This window comes from Symphalangus syndactylus, chromosome 2 (assembly GCF_028878055.3).
Source record: "Symphalangus syndactylus isolate Jambi chromosome 2, NHGRI_mSymSyn1-v2.1_pri, whole genome shotgun sequence".
NCBI classification, from domain to species: domain Eukaryota; kingdom Metazoa; phylum Chordata; class Mammalia; order Primates; family Hylobatidae; genus Symphalangus; species Symphalangus syndactylus.
Genome location: NC_072424.2, coordinates 135,974,623 through 135,998,698, shown reverse-complemented (window position 1 = coordinate 135,998,698; position 24,076 = coordinate 135,974,623). Strand labels below are relative to the sequence as shown.

Sequence of the window (24,076 nt, the reverse complement as noted above, 5' to 3'; positions counted from 1 at the left end):
GTTTCGCCAAGTTGGCCAGACTGGTCTCGAACTCCTAGCCCGAAGTGATCAACCCGCCTCGCCCCCCAGAGTGCCGGGACCACAGGCGTGAGCCACCACGTCCAGCCCCCACATTGCTTCTGGCCTCCGTGGTAGACCTCCCAGACGGGGCGGCCAGGCAGAGACGCTCCTCACTTCTTCCCAGACGATAGGTGGCCGGGCAGAGGCGCTCCTCACTTCCCAGACGATGGGTGGCCGGGCAGAGGCGCTCCTCACTTCCCAGACAGGGCGGCCGGGCAGAGGCGCTCCTCACTTCTTCCCGGACGGGGCGGCCGGGCAGAGGCGCTCCTCACTTCCCAGACGGGGCGGCCGGGCAGAGGCGCTCCTCACTTCTTCCCGGACGGGGCGGCCGGGCAGAGGCGCTCCTCACTTCTTCCCAGATGGGGCGGCTGGGGAGAGGCGCTCCTCACTTTTTCCCAGCCGGGGCGGCCGGGCAGAGGCGCTCCTCACTTCTTCCCAGACGGGGCGGCCGGGCAGAGGCGCTCCTCACTTCCTCCCAGACGGGGTGGCCGGGCAGAGGCGCTCCTCACTTCCTCCCAGACGGGGCGGCCGGGCAGAGGCGCTCCTCACCTTCCAGACGGGGCGGCCGGGCAGAGGCGCTCCTCACCTTCCAGACGATAGGTGGCCGGGCAGAGGTGCTCCTCACTTCCCAGACGATGGGTGGCTGGGCAGAGGCACTCCTCACTTCCCAGACGATGGGTGGCCGGGCAGAGGCGCTCCACACTTCCCAGACGGGGTGGCCGGGCAGAGGCGCTCCTCACTTCCCAGACGATGGGTGGCCGGGCAGAGGCGCTCCTCACTTCCCAGACGGGGCGGCCGGGCAGAGGCGCTCCTCACTTCCCAGACGATGGGTGGTCGGGCAGAGGCGCTCCTCAATTCCCAGACGGTGGGTGGTCGGGCAGAGGCGCTCCTCACTTCCCAGACGGTGGGTGGCCGGGCAGAGGCGCTCCTCACTTCCCAGACGGGGCGGCCGGGCAGATGCGCTCGTCACTTCCCAGACGGGGCGGCCGGGCTGAGGCGCTACTCACTTCCCAGACGGGGCGGCCGGGCAGAGGCGCTCCTCACTTCCCAGACGGGGCGGCCGGGCAGAGGCGCTCCTCACTTCTTCCCGGACGGGGCGGCTGGGCAGAGGCGCTCCTCACTTCTTCCCGGACGGGGCGGCCGGGCAGAGGCGCTCCTCACTTCTTCCCGGACGGGGCGGCCGGGCAGAGGCGCTCCTCACTTCCTCCCAGACGATAGGTGGCCGGGCAGAGGCGCTCCTCACTTCCCAGACGATGGGTGGCCGGGCAGAGGCGCTCCTCACTTCCCAGATGATGGGTGGCCGGGCAGAGGCGCTCCTCACTTCCCAGACGGGGCGGCCGGGCAGAGGCGCTCCTCACTTCCCAGATGATGGGTGGCCGGGCAGAGGCGCTCCTCACTTCCCAGACGGGGCGGCCGGGCAGAGGCGCTGATGTTTGGTGTTTCTTAAATCTTTATGAATTTATTTAGTCTTGTCATATCTTAGTTCACTATAAAGCAGCAGTAACTATGTACATTTATTTTTACATTAGGGTTTAGAATATAATCCATACAACCATACTGTGAGTTTGTTCCTTTGTATTCATTCCTTTTTGCTTGTACTTCTTACTGCCACAAAATCTGCCAATTCATATGTAACAAGCTTCGCCAGAAATGAGAATGAAATGGGAACTGCATCACACTGCCAAAATGGCCAAGACAAATGAAAGTCCTAGATCATTTTTCTTTGCCTTCTCTCCTCTCTGTACTTGGGAAATTTAGAGTAGAAATAGATGAGATGATTCAAGGGTACAAGGTGGGAAGAGGGGTTTGAGGGAGCTGGGATGTGGTGATAAATCTTCAACTAAAAATTCCTACCCCCTGACAAAGTTCACCAATCCACTATTTACCATTATCTCTGCCAGAGAAGGATGACTTTTCATGACTTAGCCCCATCTCAATCCTCAATTTAAATGATGTGACTCTCTGAGATCCAAGCATGTTTAAATTTAGAAAAAAAGAATGTTATATATGAGAAGAAGGCATGAATAAAAAGTATAGAGTGGCCAAAAATTATTTTTAGTTGGTTTACTGAACCATGGACCTTATAAATTAACTAAAAATGCAGAATCTTATGGATTATATTTTCTATAGAAAACACTGGGTTTTATATTAATATATACATTTTTTAGCCATTACCTTGTAGTTGTCCTCTTTTGCCAGCAGGTGGGCTGTATGCACACAATTGTGACCCCTAGCTCCAAAGTGAAGCACTTCCAAAGCACCTACAGCAATGCAGCAATACATCTCTCCATCCCTTCCGTCTCTCCTACCCCAATGTACACACTCTCTCTCTCTGCACGAGTAGTAGCACAGGATACATACACACTGTTCTATAACTTTTTCTCACTTAAGGATTATTGTGGAGATTGGTATATATCAATGTAAGAAGAGACTCAAAATTTTCAGGCCGGCATGGCATTCCATTGTACAGCTGTACCATAATTGATTTAACTAACCTCCATTGATGAATATTAGCTGGTTTTCAGTCTTTATTATTATATAAACAATGCAGCAGTGAGCAAACTTGTATATAACTTTCCCTACGTGTGAGCATCTCTGTGGGAACAATTATTAAAGGGCATGTGCGCTTGTGATCTTGATCGCTGATGCCAGGTTGTCCTCCATAGAAGTCGTGCCGTTGATACTACTCGCAGCAGGGTGCTGTGCGTGCTTGTTTCCCTAGAACCTCGTCTGTTCGATGGAGGACAAATGTAGCTTCTTAGTGTCCTTTCAATGTGCACGCCTCTCATTATGAACAGTGCTGAGCATTGTTTATATATATTTATAAAATAATATACAAATATATATTTATTTATGTATTTTATATATAATGAATTATATTTAGAAATATGCCCTAAAATATAAAAATAAAATATAATATATAATTTACATATTATATATAATATATAGATATAAAAACATATAGTATATTAATATAAAATAAACGTAAATATATACTATACAATATATAAATATATAAATACATATATAAATATATAACATATAATTAATAATATATTTTAGAGGCATTATATTTATTTTCCTAACAACTTTGTGTTTATGACTGTGCTTGTATTTCTATAATAGTGTTGGTATTTTTTGTCACTGACATGTAGGAGATTATTGCATATTATTGACATTAACCCTTGATCTGTGGTAAGAGTTGAAATTGAAATGTTTTAATTTTGAAAACATTCAATAGAAAATTGAAATGTTTTTATTTGTTTTAATATCTGTTAGAAATAGTCCCTACTACTCTTCTGTTTTGTAATTTTTGTAACGATTTTTGTTTATCCTTCCATATGAACTTGAATTGAATTTCAAATTAAGAAGAAAGCTCTGTAATCATTGTCATTGTGATCTTTCTTTTTAACTTGTCCAATAGTGCTTTATATCTTTTGAATTATATTGATTATTAGACTTTAGGCTGTTAGCAGGATCTGGAAAATAATGTACTGTACTGACTACTGGGGGCTGGAAGAGATGACACTAGAACATCCTGGGCTTTTCTTACTTGTTAAAGAATCGTGAGTTAGTCTTCACACTTTCAGACAAAAGGACACAGAGGAGAGACTTGAGGAGGATACAGGTTGCGCTCTTCTAGGAATAATTTGTATGTTTTCTATTCTGATAACCCACAGTTTGCATAAAGTTCCTTTTACGTCTCCAACATATTTTGAGACCCTACACATTAGTATTTTCTAATACCATCTATTAGTACAGAGATTTTTTTTTTTGTCAAACAAAAATATTAGTCACTTTTTTTCAGTAAAAATTTTAATTATTTTAATTTCAGGGTGGTTTATGGTGTTTTGGAGGAAATGGACTTCCTTATGCTGAAAGTTTTGGAGAAGTTCCTTCAGCAACAGTGGAAATGTTCTGTTTAGAAGCTATAGTAAAGCATTCTGAGGTAATTTACGTTTTCAAAATGTAGTTTACTTTTTATGATTTTATTGAAATAATTATATAGGTTGATTCTTGCAAGGGCAATAATCATTTACTGTAAAAGGAGAGAAGCCCTTCACTTATTTTTAAATTTCTGCTTTCCTCCCATTTTAATTGTTAGAATAATCATGATTTAGCACCAATAAATGAGATTCTATTTTGCTAAGTATTTCTAAAAATTTATTTAATTGCATAAAAGAAAGCAGCCTATCATCTAAATGTGGCATTTGCCTTTGAGTTATGTTGTCTTCTACTGCCTTTCTCAGATATTTTTACATATTATTTTCAGATAATTTCCATTAAAACAACTGCCAAAGATGTGACAAGATAAAAGAAAAAACAGGCCGGGTGCGGTGTCTCATGCCTGTAATCCCAGCACTTTGGGAGGCTGAGGCGGGTGGATCACCTGAGGTCAGGAGTTCAAGACTAGCCTGGCCAACATGGTGAAACTCCATCTCTACTAAAAATACAAAAATTAGCCAGGTGTGGTGGTACGCACCTGTAATCCCAGCTACTTGGAGGCTGAGACAGGAGAATCGCTTGAACCCGGGTGGCAGAGGTTGCAGTGAACTGAGATTGTGCCACTGCACTCCAGCCTGGGCGACAGAGCAAGACTCCGTCTCAGAAAAACAAACAAAAAAAAAAAAACAAGGAAATATTAGATGACTGTGCTCCTGAAGTGTAACTGTAGCATATATCAATGATTGTTAAACTCTTTGGTACCATAGAAACTTTTCTATCACGATGACAGTTTAAAAAGGAAAAAAGCAACAAACCTTGTAGTGCTCATAGTGCAGAAACATCACCCAGGAAATGTGTTTCAAAATGCACATTTTTCCACTCACTTGTATGAAGTTTAACATCATAGATTTGGTGTGGAGTCCAGGAATTTGCATTTGTAGCCAGCAGCCTGGTGAGGTGAATGCAGGTGATTTGTCCCACATCAAGACAAACACCATCCTTGAGATTCAGAATTCTCCAGTTCAGTTTTGGGACACATTAGACATGGCTTAAAAGCCATGTGTGGAAAGTCATCTTTAGACTAGAGAGTCATTCTTTAGTTCTCACCCACGAAATTAGGAACTGACCACAAAGCAGAGGGAATAAGGTGTTGTAGTACAGAAGGGACCTGGGAAAACTTACTCGAGTGTGGTGTCTCCTGAGTTGTTTTTCCGAAGCAATAGCTGCATCTTCAGTAGAAAGGGCAGTGCGTGGAATATAATAGTTACCTTTCCAGAAATCTCTGAAATTATTGCAGATCTCACTTGATATACAGTATATTTAAAAGGCATACATTTTAAGGCACTTAAAATGTGACATAATCTAACAAAAATCTAGAAAGTGAAAATTGCCGTATGTACATATGGTGTCATGTCCTTGAGTAAAACTAGTGATGGAAGAGGCAAACCTCTGCCCAGTGACATTAGAAAGACTGAGTTGTTGGTCAGTTCTCTTCCCTTAACTTAATATGTATGTTTTCTTTTTCTTTTATCTGTTTTCTCCATTAAAACGTCAAATCTCTTTTTATTTTTACCTGATCTTTCTCCTTTAAAAAATTTTCCAACTTCTAAGTTTGAGGCCAGCCCCATAGCTGTGGGCATTGTGTGGGATAGGGTGTGGGGCCACAGAGGTGACTGGTCTCGCCCTGTGTGAGTCCTTGTTTGCTGAACGAAATCTGTTCGCTTGCACAGAGGACTATTTCCTGAGAATAGGTGGCAGATTTCTCAAGGTGAGAACTGTTTTAAGGTAATTTCAAGTGAATGTGTCACTATAAATTGAAACAATTTTGTAATAATGACATTGTCAGGTTACATCCAACCAAGAGCTAAGCAGATTGACAATGATGATTTTAGTAGTCCTGGTGAGAGATGCCTTCTTGGGATTTTTTCTATGATTTTGAAGCACTTCCTGCTTAGATAGGGATTTGCTTATTTAAGCAAGCTGAGATGAGAGCTTTGAGGAGTCTCCCTGCATCCCTGCCCTTGAGCAGGAGCTACCTAGCTGTCCCCATGGCCAGGCTGTGTCATCTCACGTCATGAATTTGTACAATGTCAAGGGAGCTTTCGTTTATTTATTGTGCCAGATATCCACACATTGTGATAAAATCGAAGCAAATGGAGGCCTGCAGCTACTTCAGAGGCTGTACCGACTTCACAAGGACTGCCCTAAAGTACAGAGAAATATAATGCGTGTCATTGGAAATATGGCTTTGAATGAACATCTTCATTCTTCTATAGTTCGCTCAGGTAACAGCTTTATATACTGAGTATTTTTTACTTTGTTCTCCCACCTCTACCCCTCATGATATGTTCATTTTTCAATAGACAAGGCTCTACTTAGGGTTAGTTATGGGTCCTTAGAACATGTTATTTTGGTAGAGGCAAGGAATTGCTTGAGATTGTAGATAGTCCGTGCCTAAGATAGTCAGTATTGTAGGTGATCATAGGAGAGCAGGTTTGCCGTGATTGATGATCATCTAATTATGTAATTTTTTTTTTTTTTTTTTTTTGAGAGAGAATCTCACTGTGTTGCCGAAGCTAGAGTGCAGTGGTGTGGTCATAGCTCACTACAGCCTTAAACTCCTGGGCTCAAGGGGTCCTCCCACCTCAGCCTCCCGAGTAGCTGGGACTACAGGCACATGCCATTGTGCATGGCTAATTTGAAAAACTTTTTATAGAGACGGGGGTCCCACTTTGTTGCCCAGGTTGGTCTCGAACTCCTGGGCTCAAGTGATTCCCCTGCCTTGGCCTCCCATAGTGTTGAGATTACAGGTGTGAGCCACCATGCCTGGCCTGTAATTTTTGATGTGATTTGGTTAACCAAGAGGCATAGTCAGACTAAAAAGAGCTTCATTTTATGATTAATGATTTTCCCTCTTGCAAGTAATAAACCAGCTGTGGGGAGATACTTTAAGACCAAGCAAATATCCTGCTTTCTATCCTCTGACAGTTCCTGCCCGATCTAGTCTTTACCGTAATGGTTTTAAAATGATTTTCTAGCTCCAGCACACCCTCTGCATGTGCTTTTCAGCATTTGGCATTCTACTGGAAGCAAGAGTCTTTCTCTCTCCCTCCTCCCTCCCTCCATCTCCTGCCTCCCTTCTATGGACAGTTACATGAATTCCTATTTTTAAAAGTTTATAATTTATTGCTGTACTTAATAATTTGGTGCCAAATTGTTTCAGCTTTGACTAATGGGAGCCCCAGCAAACTGGCCCATGTCCTTTATGATATGCCCACGTTATTTTGGGGAGGCATTTCTTATTTCCTGGTATAACAACATATTTTAGGCTCATTTCTCTGGAGAAACCTCTATCCTTTCAGTGGAGAATGATTCTTAGAGACCAAGATCTAAATGACAGGAGTGCATATTGCTCCTGGGGTGTCTTTGCTTCTTGCCTCTTTCAGTAGAAAGAGCTGGATAATACATACACACACACACACACACACAGATATACATACATACGCATACAAATAAGTATAAATGTATATGTACACATATATGTGTGCTGTGGGATGGAGGATACACTTTCAACACTAATGTAATCATTGATATTGTTTGGTTATGTTGGTCATCTTGCTCTTTGCTTTCTATTTGTCCCTCTTTTTCTTTTTTTCTGACTTCTTGTATTACTCGAATGTTTGTTTTTAAATTCTGTTCTTTCTCCTCTTTTGGCTTTTTATACTGTGTTTGTGTGTATTTTTTAATGGTTGTATCCTTACAGTCTACTTTGAATTAAGATTATGCCATTTCATATGATGTAAGATCCTTACAACCCCATAATTCAGTTCACATCCCCTGCCATTGTTTGTGGTATTGTTGTAATATATTTTACTCTTATTTATAGACGTCACAATACATTATCACTGTTATTATTATTTTTTGAGACAAGGTCTTGCTGTGTTGCCCAGGCTGTCCTCAAACTCCTAGGCTCAAGTGATCCTCCTACCTTAGCCTCACGAGTAGCTGGGACTATATGTTTGGGCCACCGTGCCTGGTTACGTTGTTGTTATTTATGTTTTAATAGTTGTTTTAGTTCATTTTATGCTGCTGTAACCTGAGGCTATATGTTGGAGCCTGGGGGTAATTTATAAATAACAGATTTATTGTTTCTCAGTTCTGGAGGCTGGGAAGTTCAAGATCAAGGTTCTGGCCATTGGTGTCTTGTGAGGGCCTCATTGTTTTATCATCACATGGCAGAAGACTGAAGGGCAAGCTAGCCTGCATGTTGCATGAAGCCTCTTTTATTTTTTATTTAAAAATTTTTGAATTTAAAATTTTATTTACATAGTAGTTGTGTATATTTACGGGGAGTACATGTAGTGATACTTTGATACAAGCATACAATGTGTAATGATCAAGTCAGGGCAATTGGGATAGCAATCACTTCAAACATGAATTAATTCTATTAATGTGGGAGGAACACTGATGGCCCAGTCACCTCTTCAAGGCTCACCTCTTCAAGGCTCACCTCTTCTTACTGTCACATTGGCAACACTTGAATTTTGGAGGGGACACATTGAAACCATAGGAACAGTCATGTGACAAAGAATATAAGAAATCAAAAATCTTTTTTGTTTGCATATTTATAATCTCCAGTGCTATATGAATTTACATCTGATAATATTTCTCTTCAGCCTAAAGACTTGCCTTTAGTAGTTCTTGTGTATTGGGTCCACTGGCAACAAATTTTCTCACCTCATTATTTGAAAATGTCTTTAATTTGCCTTTATTTTATGTCCAGGAAAAGATGTCTTCCCTGGATAAAGTATTCTTTGTTGACTCCGTGTGTGTGTGTGTGTGTGTGTGTGTGTGTGTGTGTTTTTTTCCAGCATTTCTAAAATGTCATTCCACTCTCTCCTGGAATCCATTGTCTGATGAGAAGTCTCTTTGGATTCCCACTTTTATTCTGTTATATGTGATATCTCTTTTCTCTGGCTTCTTTTAAGATCTTTCTGTTTGATTTTTGACTCTGAAATGCCTAGGTGTCATATTTATCCTGCTTGGGGTCCACTGAACTGAGAGAATTAACATATGTATTACCCCATACATATCATTTTTTGTGGTGAGAACATTTAAAATCTATTCTCAGCAGTTTTCAAGAATACAATACGTTGTATTGACGGGTTGGTGTTTTTGATCAAATGTGGAAACTTTCCGGCCAGTATATCATCCAATATTTATTCTTTTGTCCTTTTTTATTCTTATCTTTTTCTGGAACTTCTGTTATGTATATTAGATCTCTTTTTTCTGTCCTGCAGGTTATTGACATTCTGTTCATTATGTTTCAGTTTTTTTCTCTGTGCTTTACTTTGGATGATTTCTATTGACCTATATACAGGTTCATTGATGAAGTGGAGACTAAGGGATTCAAAGCAGGACAAAGACCTGATCAAATCAGTATCTTATTATAGAAAAAAAAATGACTCTTCTCTGAAACCTGGGTCTGCCCCAAGTCTTCAGTCCTCTTATCTCCTAGATAGCCCACTCACCACCTTGGCCTCAATTTCATGACCTTCTCATCTTCGTTGACTTCCTGCTCTGCTCCTGAGTTGTCTAGTACCCTACTCCTAAGTCATACATTGAACCTAGTCACTGCCTGAAACCACTTCACCTAAAAATCAGCCCTGAGCACATCCTTCTTTCATTCAAGCTTGTTTTTGCATCTACCCCATAAGGACTGGTTTTCTTCTCTATTGAAATCTTCTATCTGCAGACCCCTTTATCCTCTCCCAATCCATCACTCTTTTTATTCTTTACTTCCTCCCTGAACCCAGCTTATACCATGGTCTGTTATTTCAGTAACATTTTTGCCAGTACCTACAACTCCCTTTCCCTTTGATCCTGTTAGCAGTCTCTTGATCAAGACCTTGATGAAACCTACTGCCTGCTTACTCTGGCTGAACATGGAATCATTGCAGATTGATTGTCAGCAGGCTTATGAGATCACAAATTAAAGAACCTTCAATATTGCTCAGCAATTATGTTTCTCCTATCAACATACCTTAGCATTCTTAGCAATGACTATTGTAAACCTTCTCCATGTTCCTTAAACCTTTCACATATTCCTTCCTCTCAGAGGATGACTTCTCCTCCTACTTTACTGAGACAAATGAAGCCCTAAAAGGAATTTTCTCACTAACAAAAACCAAACCCTGTTCTTTCCTTTTCTTGATAATAGGAAAAGAGACACCTCTTTTATAAGGCCTCCAGCCATGTTTGGGCCTGTCTTCTTTCACAGTCTCAGGAATGTATACTTTTTTCTGGTCTCGTGGTCAGCTGCTGCCTCATAGCTGGACCCTCTGATCACATACATTGGAGGAAGATGTGAAAAACATAATCTGCATCCCCTGTAACATCCTCTCCTCCTTGTTATAGCTAAACTTCTGAAAGAGGTACCTACATATACCTTCTTTTTGCTCAGCCTCCATTACTTCTCAGTACTCCAAGTTGAATTCTGCTACCTTGCCCTGTGTTTTTTTCTCTTTAGGCATCCTGTGTCTTTCCCTGTTTTTATATATTTTGTATCAATCTTAGATCAGATCTGCAGATTTTTGCCTTCAGATTTACAAAAGTTGGAAACAACCTAAATGTCTGCCAGTAGGAATGAATAGTGGTTAAACAATGGCGTACTCATGTGACGTAATACTATAGTTCAAAGGAATGAAGTTGATAGATATAGAGAGCTCTCCAAGACATATTGCTGAAGTACAGTCACAGAACAGTAGTATGATTCCATTTAGTTTTCAAAAAGTGCATATAGAGCTACATTTTTTTTTCTTTTTCTTTTTCTTTGAGACAGAGTCTCACTCTGTTGCCCAGGCTGGAGTGCAGTGGCGCTATCTTGGCTCACTGCAACCTCCACCTCCCGGGTTCAAGTGATTCTGGTGCCTCAGCCTTCTGAGTCACTGGGATTACAGGCGCCCACCACCACATCCAGCTAATTTTGTAATTTTAGTAGAGATGGGGTTTCACATGTTGGCCGGGCTGGACTTGAACTCCTGACCTCAAGTGATCCGCCTGCCTCAGCCTCCCAAAGTGTTGGGATTACAGGCGTGAAACACCACTCCCGGCCCATTGTATATGTTTAAATTATAGATGTATGACTATATCTTTCAAAAGCATGTCCACCAAACTTCTACCTTTCATTACTCTGAGGATGTAAATGGAGTTGGGAAATTATGGGAGTACTAAAGCAAGACTTTCATCATTAGATGCTACTTTTAGTTATTTAATTATTTTTTACAGTTAACATGTACAGACATGCATTGCTTAATAGTGGAGAAACATTCTGAGGAATGTATCGTTAGGCAGTTTTGTTACTGTGCAAACATCACAGTACTTACACAAACCTGGATGGTAGCGCCTATTCCACACCTGGGCTGTATGGGATTGCCTATTGCTCCTAGGCTCTGAACCTGTACAGCATGTTACTGTAGTGAACACTGTAGACAGTTGTAACACAATGGGAAATGTTTGAGTTTCTAAACATAGCTAAACATAGAAAAGGCACAGCAAAAATACTGCACTACAATCTTATGGGATCACCATAGTATATGTGTTTCATTGTTGACTGAAACATTATGATGTGGTGCATGAGTGCATTCAGATGTTATGTAATTTTAAAATGCTCAATGTTAAAGAAAGACATAAGTTTTCCAAAGGGCATTTGATATTTTTCAAAGGTGGAGTATCTCAGACATTGTGAACATATTTTGTCAACTGAAAAAAGCGGGAGATGGCTTGTGCCATGCTTTTTCTTGTGACTTCATTAAAAATAAAGCCATATATTCATATATACCAGTAACATACTTGTCTATCTCTATAGATATAATTTTTAAATATTCTTATTTTATTATTTTAAAATCTTTAACAGATTTTGAAGAGGAATCTTCTGATGTTATACATTTGAATATTGTTAAGTACTGAGTCTGAAGCTCCTTTTAGGTTATTAAATGCTGGCTTCCCATCATCACAGTGACTCAACACTTTTGTCATAGACAGTGGGAGAAGGGCATGGGAACAGCTGTCATGTATTGAGTGCCTGCTGGTCCTGAGCCCACGGTTTTCACATTAGTTTATTAAAACCTTCCTCTAGCTCAGTTGCTAAATAACTTGACTGAGATTCCAGAGCAAGTAAGCAGGGAGCAGAAATGTAAGCCCAAGTCTAACTTCAAGGCCCAAGTTCTGCTTTATTTTAAATTAAATAAATTATATAAATAAATAAATAGATTTTCACTGTACTTCGGAAAATAGATACAGCGAAAAAGCTAAACGTACCTTTTTTACAGAGCCCTCTTCTACCCTATCTCTCTCCTAAAAGGTAATGACTTTATCAGTTTAGTGTATAGATCTTTGTGTGTTTGTGTGTGTGTGCGCACATATACTTTTATACATATTTATGTATATAAAGTTTTAAAAACAAAAACATTAAAAAAAGAAGTCATACTGTAGATAGTATTATCCATGCATTTTCTGTTTGCCTCCCTTTAAAAAATGCTTTTTCCTTCCTGATCTCCAGATTCTACCAGAGTTTTGTGTCTCAAATTCATTGTTAAGAAATAATTTCCTCATTTGTATGAAAGGGTATTACTGATTGCTGGTCAAGATGAAATAACTAGTATTAACCCACTGAGTTTCATAATTCTTATTCAAAGCAAAACATCATGAGATTTTGTTCACTTTTGTGAACACCTCTATAATTGCTATTAGTGTTAGGTTTTCTAAATAAAGAAAATGGCTCTTCAACCCCTCTTTCCTTCTTTGAGGTCCCTTAAGGGGTATGTAGATGGTATTGTGCCACAGGTCTCAGAGGGTCGTAGGGCAGAATGGGGTTGGAGTGGTTGGACTTCTCCGCCAAGGACAGACACGCGACGTTTGCCTTTCTCCCATCACGTTCAGTTTGAAACCTCTCTCTATGGTCTGCGATGGATTCGCATCAGTATTTAGGATACGTGTACTTTTCACCAGGCTGGGTTTCCATCGTGGCAGAAGCAATGAAGTCTCACCACATTATGGAGTCCTCACATGCTGCCAGAATCCTGGCAAATCTAGACCGAGAAACTGTGCAAGAAAAATATCAGGATGGCGTGTATGTGTTGCATCCCCAGTATCGAACAAGGTAAGGAAGCAGAAGAGAGTCGCTTTGTCCCCTTTGGGAATGTGAAGCCTAGAGGCCTCAAATTTTTAACTTATTTCTGCATAATTCAGATAAGTTAAATACCTGATAAGTCAAATATCTTATTTACTAAAATAATTTGTCTATAGTAACCTCAGAAGAATTGGAGGTTGTCATGAAAAGTATGTGAACTAGCTAAATTATCACGGTTATTTTACAAAGGGCTTCCCTTCAGTTAGGCTGCATTCACATTTGATAATGCATTACACTTAAACTTTGTAATACATATCTCCTTTGGTTCAAGGCATTTTCACTTAGATCTGAGTTAATAACTGATTTGGATCGTAGAAGTCAGCTGAATAGGAAGGAGATAAGACATTGTCTTATATGGCAACCAAATTAGACTGGGCCTAGAACTCAAGGGACTGGAGAAAGTTTATGCTAGTTATAAAAGGATGCATTGGAAGGAATAAGTAGTAATAAGTTTGACTTATGCCCCTTCTTAAGGTTATTTGTGGTCATTATATCTAGTTGTATAATTGCTAAGACAATAAACACAGAAGGGACCACACTGAAAAAATAACATATTTCTTGGTTTTCTTAGGGCACTTTACAAAAAATACCTCAGAAAATAGCAAAAACTTTTAAATTAAAAAATGGATTACTTAGTTAATTACAATTTGTAAATAAAATACTATGGTAATATATATGTGCATTGCATAATTGTATGTGTACTGTAAATAGCTTGCAACTAACATACTATCTACAGTTTTTAATGGGTCATATGCAATGAGTGAATGTTACTTTGAAATCCCATTTTATAAGTATTAGTTTCCTTAACACGTTTTTGAAAATCTCTTTTATACATACTGACTTTGAAACTGTTATTAGCACGTTCTTCTTTAATTTCTTAAATACTTTTATTGATTTGTAGAATATTCTCAAATGGAAGTCTTTAGAGGGTAATCTGACTATGACGTCTGTCAGTTGATTGATTGCTAAGCTCATTACAATCAATTGTGGTTGGTCTGCCTGACTAGAATAGTCTCCATTTTTAGAGAATAGTGAACATGCTTCATGTATGTCTTTGCCAAAGCTCCTTCTAGGGTTTCGCAGCAAACCTGTGCTTATAGAGCTTGCTTTAATTCAGTTTTATGTCACATAAACCTGCTAAAGCACCATCCACAGAGAATGCTGTGTAGATTCTTACCAAAGCAGTAATACATTTATTCTGCTTCTTTTTAAAACTCTCTCCCCTATTAGTCAGCCCATTAAAGCAGATGTCCTTTTTATTCATGGCCTTATGGGAGCAGCATTCAAAACATGGCGCCAGCAGGACAGTGAGCAGGCTGTAATTGAAAAACCTATGGAGGATGAAGACAGATATACGACGTGTTGGCCCAAGGTAAGGGAGCCACTGACTCTGGCCCTGGTTGCTGGGGCCCTGATTGTGGCTTGCTTGTTTTTCTCTTTGTTCTGGGATTTTTTTTTCCATGCAGTTCTTCTTTCCCTTAGGGAGATTTGTAGTATGTTATGACAACAACTGGGCTTGTCACCCTATGTTGTATAATTTCCATTTGAGGTGCAGTGTATGACTCAAAAAATATTCTATTAAGTAAAAAATAGGGGCAAGAGCCAGTAATAGTTCACTTTTGTTGTAATATAATACAAAAATAACATAACAATACTTATATTTATAATAGTTACCTAATTCTATGACCTTAATAATTACAAAAATAGAAAGTCTTTGAAGAAGTAATTATACTTTGCATTTCTTTCCTTTTTTTTTTGAGATGAGGGTCTCACTTTGTCACCTATACTGGAGTGCAGTGGTGCGATCCTAGCGCACTGCAGTCTCAACCTCCCAGGCTTAAACAGTCATTCCCCCTCAGCCTCCTGAGTAGCTGGGACCACAGGCACATGCCACCATGCCTGGCTAATTTATACTTTACATTTCTTTGACACTATTTCTCCCAAAGAACCTTATTTCTGGAATGAATTCATTGAATGGGATTTATCTAAAGCTCATTTAAAAGTGATGCTGCATATACGTGTGAATAGTTTTTAGGGCATTGTTCCATTACTACTTATTCTCCTTCACAAAGGCTTATCAAGTAGAAGAATGATTTGCACTTTCTGATGGCACTGAAGTACAGAGATGATGATAGACCTAGGGTATACAGAGATAGAACTGTGACGATTATTATTAGTGTCTCTGAATTCTCAGATCCAAAATCTGTCAGACTATGCCATCTGTCCTGAGATTATAGCATTCTACTAAATTCTTTCAAAAAGCCAACTTGATCTAGACTTTAAAACAGGCCTTACTTTTGGCTATAGCAGGTTAAAATTGAAAATATTCTCTTGAAACCTTCATTGGCCTTATGCTATAAATACTGGTACCACTTCGAAACCAGACTTAAAAAGATAAAATGCTGGAATTGTTTTTACAGTACCTTCAAACCTTATTCCAGTGCTATCTTTAATTATAGTGCAAGAGGCCTTTAGTTATAAATTTGATTTATTAGGCAGTAATTGCAGTGGTGAAGATTCATACTTGTTCTCACATATGTTTTATTTTACTTAGACATGGTTAGCAAAAGACTGTCCTGCTCTCCGAATTATATCTGTGGAGTATGACACCAGCCTCAGCGACTGGAGAGCAAGGTGCCCTATGGAAAGGTAACAGAGGCGACTTTAGACCAGGAGGACAGGGAAGAATTCAGGCTGCAAGTTTAGGTCCTCTTGGATGGGAAGTGATTTTAATTTTTTGATGCCACAGACAGGACTTTCTTATGAAGAACAAACCTAATCTTTTTTGGCTTCCTTCTAGAAGGAGTTTGCTCTCAATAAGCAGTGGAATAGTAGAAGGCTTAGGTATATCACCAATGGTGGGCTCCTAACATGGTTTATTTACAACTGTTCTAATAGTTAAGGATCGTGGATTCTCTAGCAAAGTCTCCTTTTCTATCAGAAGTAAAAGTGATGTTTTTTTGTTCTTGTGTCCACAATCATACTGGCTAAAGGAAGCAAAGAGAAAGATGCTGAGAAATATCAGCTGCTATATCCCTTGTATGTTATCTGTGCCGGTTGTATACATGGGAAGGAGTGCTGGATTTCAGTTACTGGACTGACAGTAGCCGGATCCTACCTTTGATTTGCTGTGCAGTCTTAGACCAGTCAGTTAACTTTTCTGGGAAGTTTTGCCTACAGATTGAGAGATTTGGTCTAAATCAGTGTTACCAGACTGCTTTCTGAATGAACCTCCCGTAGGTGCCAAAGAAGGGTGTCAAGGTGAGCAGGCAAGACCCCAGGTCTCCCTCCCCATTTCACCCAGAGGAGCTCTAGAGAACCTTTATTTTGAAGAAATGTGTCTACAAGTAAACAGTTTGAAACTAGACTAGATAGTTTTGAAGTTCCTCTTTAGTTTAAAAATTACTTATTTCGAATTCTGATTGTATTAGCATCCTGTTTATGCTACTTATAAAAGCATGCATTGGAAGGAATAAGTTCTAATAAACTTGACTCATTCTAGTGTTTCTAAATAGCATCCTAGTGTTTCTAAAGAACAAACCAAAATTATGAAAGCTTAACAGTTTTGTAGCCTAACTACCAGTAGAGAGACCACAGTCTCTGGTGGTACTTTCCTTGTCAGGCCTTGGATGAAAAAGGACATCCATATCCTAAGTGTTGGGGGGCAGTTGCAGGGAGACCCAAGCTTGACCTGAAAAAATTGCCTGACACAGGTGCTCCAACAATGTTCATGTAGTAAATGAATGGCCTGTTCTGGGCTTAGATATTCTTAATTAGGCCAATGTTATTAAGTTACAAATAGAGAATTAACAATTTCAGGAATTGAGCAGAGAGATCCCAGGTGTGGTGGCTCATGCCTATAATCCTAGTGCTTTGGGAGGCCGAGGTGGGAAGATTCCTTGAGGCCAGGAGTTCAAGAAGAGAGAATAGGGGTAGTTTATATTAAGCAGAGAGAATGGGGGTATTTCTTACTCTAAATGTAGTATATAGCATTGGTCCTGTAGACAAAAGTTCTTAACTCTAAAAATTAGACAGCAAATTGAGGGCATCGATAGCCTTGTGTCATGCCTGCTGTTTTTGTTTTGTTCAGAAAGTCCATTGCATTCAGAAGCAACGAACTTCTTAGGAAGCTCAGAGCTGCTGGTGTTGGGGATAGGCCAGTGGTTTGGATATCACATAGCATGGGAGGTAAGTGTGGCTTCAACTTTTTGAAGTGGCCATTGTGATGTTATTTTCAGCCACTGTGGCCAACCTAAAGTTATTTTATCTTTCCATTTTACTTAATAGTGGCTCCCTTGCCCCCGCTAAATTAATCTGTGTAGCTATGGCTAGGACTTTTAAAATTACTACTCTTGTTCCATGCTGTTCCTTTCTCTAGAAAGGGGCAGCCTGTTACAAACCATCTAAGAGGGATATGGGTTTGACAGCATAGTGCTTTCACATAGCGGTAATGAATAAACATGAGAAGCAGCCAGTTTCATATACACCCACCTCATCAACATGTCTCAGCACTCCTGGGTGGCCCCAGGGGTGCCCCTTTATTCTTCCTGCTCCCCCTCACCGTTGCAGTCTATGGTCGCTTTATTGCCCACAGTCCCAGACTGGGTGCCTGCTCACACCAGGCCCAGAGCTGCTGGGGTGCAGGTGTGATCAAGTGTCTGTTCTTGGGGTCCTAGTGGTTGCTTATGGAATGGCCTCCCCTGTGTGCGACTCCCCCAATCCACTTTGAAATTTTTACCACCCACCTTGCAGAAGGCCTTTCTGCAGCCGGTGGCCTAGTTTATCTGATGAAGCACTCAGGATTGCCTCTGAGGTGGGGATTTTTGCTGAGACAAAAGTGGGTGTAGCCCTTTGTGTCCTCAAAGACCTACTGTCATCATCTTTGAGATCTTTGTGTTTCGTTATTGGTTCCAAAGCCGGGGCAGGGGGATGGAAGAAAAGGTGCCTCCAGAGGAACAGTTCCCATGAGAGCTGTGTTCTCCACGGGGGACTGTGTGCTGTGGAATAGTAGCACCGTCTTGACAGTGTGGTCATCAGCGGGCTGCCATGGCAGGCTGAGAGACCAGCCACACCACGCTCATGTCCTGAGGGAGCTCCCAGCTGGGCATACCTCAGGTTCCTGCAGTGGGACAGTAGATCCTGTGAGACGAGGAGCTGCCCTGCAAATGAGTTTCTAGAATCTTACCTGTTTGTAGGCTTGCACTATAAGGATCAGGAGTATTATTAAGTGTTTTAAGGCCTTATTTCTTATCCTACTGTACAGAGAATTGTTTAAGCCATTTTTTTAAAAGAAAGCATCTCTTTTTATGTATTTCTTGTTTGGCCTTTTCTTTTTTTACAGTAATAAAGGGAAGGAAAATAGCTTATGCATTGTTTTTCTTCCTTGTCTGTGGCCAGGTCTTCTTGTCAAAAAGATGCTGTTGGAAGCCTCTACAAAGCCAGAAATGAGTACTGTTATCAACAACACCAGAGGAATAATTTTTTATAGTGTCCCTCATCATGGATCACGTTTAGCTGAATACTCTGTTAATATTCGCTATCTTCTCTTCCCCTCATTGGAAGTCAAAGAACTCAGCAAGGGTAATACTTTCTGTCATAAAGGAAATTGGGGTTATATTAACATCAGTTATACAGAGAAGAAGATAAAGTTTCTTCCTTGAATATATTATCTCATTTTATAATTTGTATATAATTGTGTTTAGACTATTCATGGAAATTTTGGGTTGGGCTTGATTTTTCTTTGATAACTTCTCATTTTGTTCTTAAGCCATTATTTACTCAAGCATTGCAATAATTTTAATATTATCTTAAATACTTAAAATTAGAAAAATCACATAATGTTTTGCTTTTAAGTATTATTCCAAATTACCAATAAATGGCATTTCTCCCATGAGTGGAGAATCATCAACTGTTAAAATGTAAATGAAACTTTGAGATTGTTAGTATTAAAGTACTCTATTTGGTTTGATTAATTAATAAGCAGTTTTCTCTCTGGAGCACCTGTTAATCAGGATTTGGACTCCCTGGCTCGAGCCTAAATATACCAGGTGTCTTTTTGCTCCCATTTTCTCTTTGTTCTACTTTATGGAGAATCTCTTGATTTCTTCTAAACCTTCCGTTGGACTTTCCTTTTGTGGAGTCAGATTTTGTTTTCCATACGCGCCTTCTTTCCTGTGCCCTGGTGGTTCTCCACTCATGTCCTCTTCTTGTTTTGTGGCTCCTTTATCTTTTCAAATAATTCTAAAGATCCTAAGCAGAAGGTTTGTGAGTTCCCTTCTATTCCTCATCTAGCTGTTTTTTTCTGTGGCCAGCTTTTCTGTTTGCTTATCTGATCCATCTCTTTTAGGTCATAGGCCTATCTGGTGCCTCTTGGTTGCTCTTTCATATGTGAGGGTGAGGGATGGGAAGGGACAGGCATTCTGTGATTGTAGACAGGCTTTGTTGATGGGAGGCTGGGCTCTGGGGTGGGTGTAGTGGTGCCATCATCACCCTGGAGGACCCCTGTGGTCCCACACACCAGACTGCCCTGGGAACTGCTTCCTGCCCCCAGTAATGTGATAAACCTTATCCTGCTGCTGACTGTCCTGTCGATTCTTGGTTTTAGCTTTTTCCTTGAATCTTAATGGCTTCTTGGCAGGGGAGAAAATAAGCGTGTACTCAAGCCACTGTCTTGAATCAGAATTCTAATTTCCTCTCTAAATTTGAAAGATTAATGCATTTTATTATGAATTGGGTAAACAACTTGTCACAGTCTTGTTCTGTATAATTTTACAGATTCTCCTGCACTTAAAACACTACAAGATGACTTTCTGGAGTTTGCTAAAGACAAAAACTTCCAGGTGCTGAATTTTGTGGAAACACTACCAACCTACATTGGCAGCATGATTAAGCTCCATGTGGTACCTGTGGAATCAGCAGGTATTCACTCTTTTGAAACTTGTTGGCTGTTTGTTAGATGCTTAATTGTACCTAGCATTTACTTGTAAACAGCAATTTTTATATCCAGGTTCTCAGTTTTAAGAGATAGTTTATGAAGATCTAGATTCGAATTTATTCTTTTCAGCAATAGATTAAAATTTCTCTGTAAACATATAACCCGGGTATTACCTCTCCCTGCCCTTTATGTAACTGATTAGATGAGAAGGGTTAATTGGCTACCTCTAAGTTAGGCATCAACAGTGAACTCTTTTGCAGTAAAGGAAGAAAGCTCTTCTATCAGCTAGATCGAAAGGGGCATTTATTTAATAGACTTATATTTACATGCAGAACCCTTAAGAAAATCATCTAAAAGTGTGGAAGCTTTCGTAAATAGAGGATCCATGGGGAATAGTAAAGCTCCAGAAATATTCCAATGGGAAAACCTAGTGTTGAAATACAATCTCTTCATGATCCTGGAGTTGAGGGAAATGGCCATTGCCGGCTCTCTCGTGTCATATAATGTATTATAGATTCTTTGAGGGAGGAGCCCAGATCTTAACTCTCTTCATAGACTCCTCTGTTACTCTGTACATAGTAGATACCCTGTACATTTCACCACCTGAATTGCTTTTGCCTCACCTGGCCACGTCTTCAGCTTGCCTGTTATTCTGGGAACCCCTTTCTTACTGCCTCTGAGGCTGGCTTAAGTGCTGTTCTGGTGGTAGCCAGCCACATTGTGGGTCCTTCAAGCTAGGGACAGCATGCATCTGGAGTGCTTGCCAGATGGTTCTTTTGTCTACATAATGAGTTTTGTCCTAATTTCATTATATGCTATCTACATAAAATGAAAAATGTCATACTTTGTAGCAGAACTGAAATTTTTACCTTAAAGTAATATGCTGTAGGTTGAGGAGTTACTATTTAGTAGTTGAAGAACTTGAATAGTTCCAAAGAACAGCTGCCAGATGTTTTTAAAAAGGACTTTGGAAGCTTGAAGCAACAGCAAAGTTTTTTGTTTTTAAGAGACAGGGTCTCACTTTGTCATCCAGGCTGGAGTTCAGTGGTACATTCATAGCTCATTGCAGCCTCGCACTCCTGGGGTCAAGCGATCCTCCCACCTCAGCCTCCTGAGTAGCTGGGACCACAGGCACACACTACTACACCTGTCCAATTTTTTAATTTTTTTGTATAGATGGGGTCTTGCTGTGTTGCCCAGGCTGGTCTCAAATTCCTGGCCTCAAGCAGTCCTCCTGCGTTGGCCCCCGAAAGTGCTGGGATTACTGGTGTGAGCCACTGTGCCTGGCCCAAACGCAAAGTTAATATTATGGACCAGCTGCTTGGAGTGGCATAGCCTTGTCCTAATTCTGTCACCAAGAGGTTTTTCTTCCTTCATAACCACCACCTGCATTCCTCACCTAGGTGGCCTCACTAGTACCTCTTATCACTTCTGTGCAAGGGGACTTTGTTAGACTGAAATATCTCAAGCACTAAATCATTTTTACCCTGAAAGTGATCATTGGGATTTAGGTATAGAATGGATCCCATGTGAGACATTCCCATTCATTTCACCAGGACAAAGGAAGTTTATAATAGAAACTCTGAAGTAACTTAGTAATAACCTGCAGGTGTAAGAAGGTTTTGAAGATGCAAGTGCTCAGTCTCTGCTTGCTTTGAAATAAGGAAGTAGCCCAGAACACATACGAAAAGTTTATGGAAAGCATAAAATTATGGTTATACTGACTGAGAATCCATCCATTCATCAAATGTAGTTTAGCTACAATCAAACTTCAGGTTCCTTTATCTTTTAAGAGTCCCTTGTCACAACCAAAGCAATGTCTAGAACTACCCATTTGGCCTCTTTCAGTATTGTCAAGGGGAAAGCTTATATTTTTACTTAGGTTTATTGACTTTTTTGTTTTCTTCAGATTTAGGCATTGGAGATCTAATTCCTGTGGATGTTAACCATTTGAACATTTGTAAGCCAAAGAAAAAGGATGCTTTTTTGTACCAGCGTACTTTACAATTCATCCGTGAAGCTTTAGCCAAAGACCTTGAAAATTAACAGTTGTCCTCTTCCAGTTTTCATGTGTGAATTCAGTGCAAGAAACTTGGTGTTCTGTTTCTTCTTTTAAGCTCGAAGCAATCATGCAAACATAGTGATCATAGCGTCAACATGGTCTGGAGTGTGTTGCAGACTACAGAACATTGTTCTCCCTTCAAGCACTGTAAAGCACCAACCCGGAAGTGGCAGGCACAGAAGGAAGGGCTGGATTGGCCCCCTTTAGCGTAAAGAAGTCCCTATGTGCTGCTTTATGGTTCGCAGTGTTGGGCCTGCTGACTGGAGCAAAGCTGCTATGAGAGAGTATCCTTTCCCATCTGTGACTTTCCCGGTGCATCCAGGAGGGGCACGGCAGGTTCTGAGGGGAGAGCTACCATTAACTCAACTTACCATAAAAATGCCATTAAGAGAGTACCTAAAATGGAGAGAAGAATGAACTAGAACATTCAAGACTCTTTTACTTCTGGGTATTGATTTGCTGTACATTTTGAAAATGTGTCAGTTTTTTATAGTTCGAGTTTTTAGCTCAGTTCTACCTTTTATCTCACACATTATTACTGGTGTTAACTTTGTTAGACCTATTGTCATGTCTGGGTCAGTTCCTTCTATCTATTTTTGTATTCCTGAGAACAAATCTTTTTCTTAGATTCTAGCTTATAATAATTCTTTCCAGACTCTAGCTGCCTATGCTTGGAATTTGTCCTAGATAAGGATAAAGTAGCCAATCCATTATTGATCACAGTATGAAATAAAACTATTCTAAGCCATTATATGAATTAGCAGTTCTTAGTATCAAGATTCTCAGATTCTCTTTGGCGAAATAAACCTTTCTTCCTTGCTCATTTGGAAGTGGTATTAATTGACCTCTATAGCATGTGAGAAGTAGAAAATCATGTTGATGACCTTTTTTTCTTTAGCTTAACAGCATTATTGAGATATAATTTACATACCATAAGATTCACCCTTTTAAATTGTACAATTCTTTTTTTTTTTTTTTTTTTTTTGTTTAGAGACAGGGTCTGACTCTGTTGCCCAAGCTAGAGTGCAGTGGCATGATCATAGCTCATTGTAACCTCAAACTCCTGGGCTCAAGAGATCCTTTTGCTTCAGCCTCCCAAGCAACTAGGACTACAGGCACATGCCACCACACCTGGGTAATTAGAAAATAAATAAATACTTTTTTTGTAGAGACAGGGTCTCACTGTGTTGCCCAGGTCTCAAGCTCCTGATCTCAAGCCACCCTCCCAAAGTGCTGTGAGTATAGGCCAGAGCCATTGTTCCCAGGCCCAATTAATTGGTTTTTAGTATAGTTCGCTGAGTTGTGCAACATCATTGCTATTTAATTTCAGGATATTTCATCATCCCCAAAAGAACCCCATACCCATGAGCAGTCAGTTCCCACCTCTGCTTTCCCAAGCCTGCGGTAAATACTAATCTGTTTTCTGTCTCTATGGATTTAGGAATTTTATGTAAATGGAATCATACAATATGTGGTCTGCCTTCCTTCTATTAGCATGTTTTCAAGGTTCATTCATGATATAGCATGTATCAGCACTTCATTTCTTTTTATGGCCAAAATTACTCCATTGTATGATATGCCATGTTTCTTTATCCATTCATCAGCTGATGGACATCTAGGTTCTGTTCATTTTTGTCTATGATAAATAATGCTACCATGATCATTTGTGTACAAATTTTTGTGTGGATAGATGTTTTTGATTCTCTTGGGTGGAATTGCTGGTCAAATGGTAAGTCTATGCTTAAATTTTGAAGATGGTGAACTTTTGTAGAATGAGATAGTCAAAGCTAAAACTAGAGTATGGCATCTGAAGGTAAATAGCTCATCAATAAACTCTATCAACAATTAATTGTTTCATTGTACAACAACCTAGCAAAACCCACTT

At 40.3% G+C, this 24,076-nt stretch overlaps 1 protein-coding gene across 5 annotated transcripts in view; it reads left to right on the top strand.

The window, feature by feature from the left end:
* Positions 1–23,851, top strand: part of SERAC1 (serine active site containing 1) — a 60,823-nt gene extending 36,972 nt beyond the window's left edge. For 4 of the 5 annotated variants that reach the window (XM_063632680.1, XM_055268264.2, XM_063632687.1 and 1 more), the window contains 9 exons: positions 3,896–4,009; positions 6,128–6,290; positions 13,015–13,165; positions 14,426–14,567; positions 15,750–15,844; positions 17,286–17,383; positions 18,593–18,775; positions 19,970–20,113; positions 22,039–23,851. In XM_063632680.1, coding sequence (XP_063488750.1) covers positions 3,896–4,009; positions 6,128–6,290; positions 13,015–13,165; positions 14,426–14,567; positions 15,750–15,844; positions 17,286–17,383; positions 18,593–18,775; positions 19,970–20,113; positions 22,039–22,175 — 1,227 coding nt within the window. In that variant the 3' untranslated portion in view covers positions 22,176–23,851. The remainder of the gene's footprint in view (positions 1–3,895; positions 4,010–6,127; positions 6,291–13,014; positions 13,166–14,425; positions 14,568–15,749; positions 15,845–17,285; positions 17,384–18,592; positions 18,776–19,969; positions 20,114–22,038) is intronic. The other variant, XM_055268288.2, reaches the window with a different exon arrangement.
* The last annotated feature ends 225 nt before the right edge of the window (positions 23,852–24,076 follow it).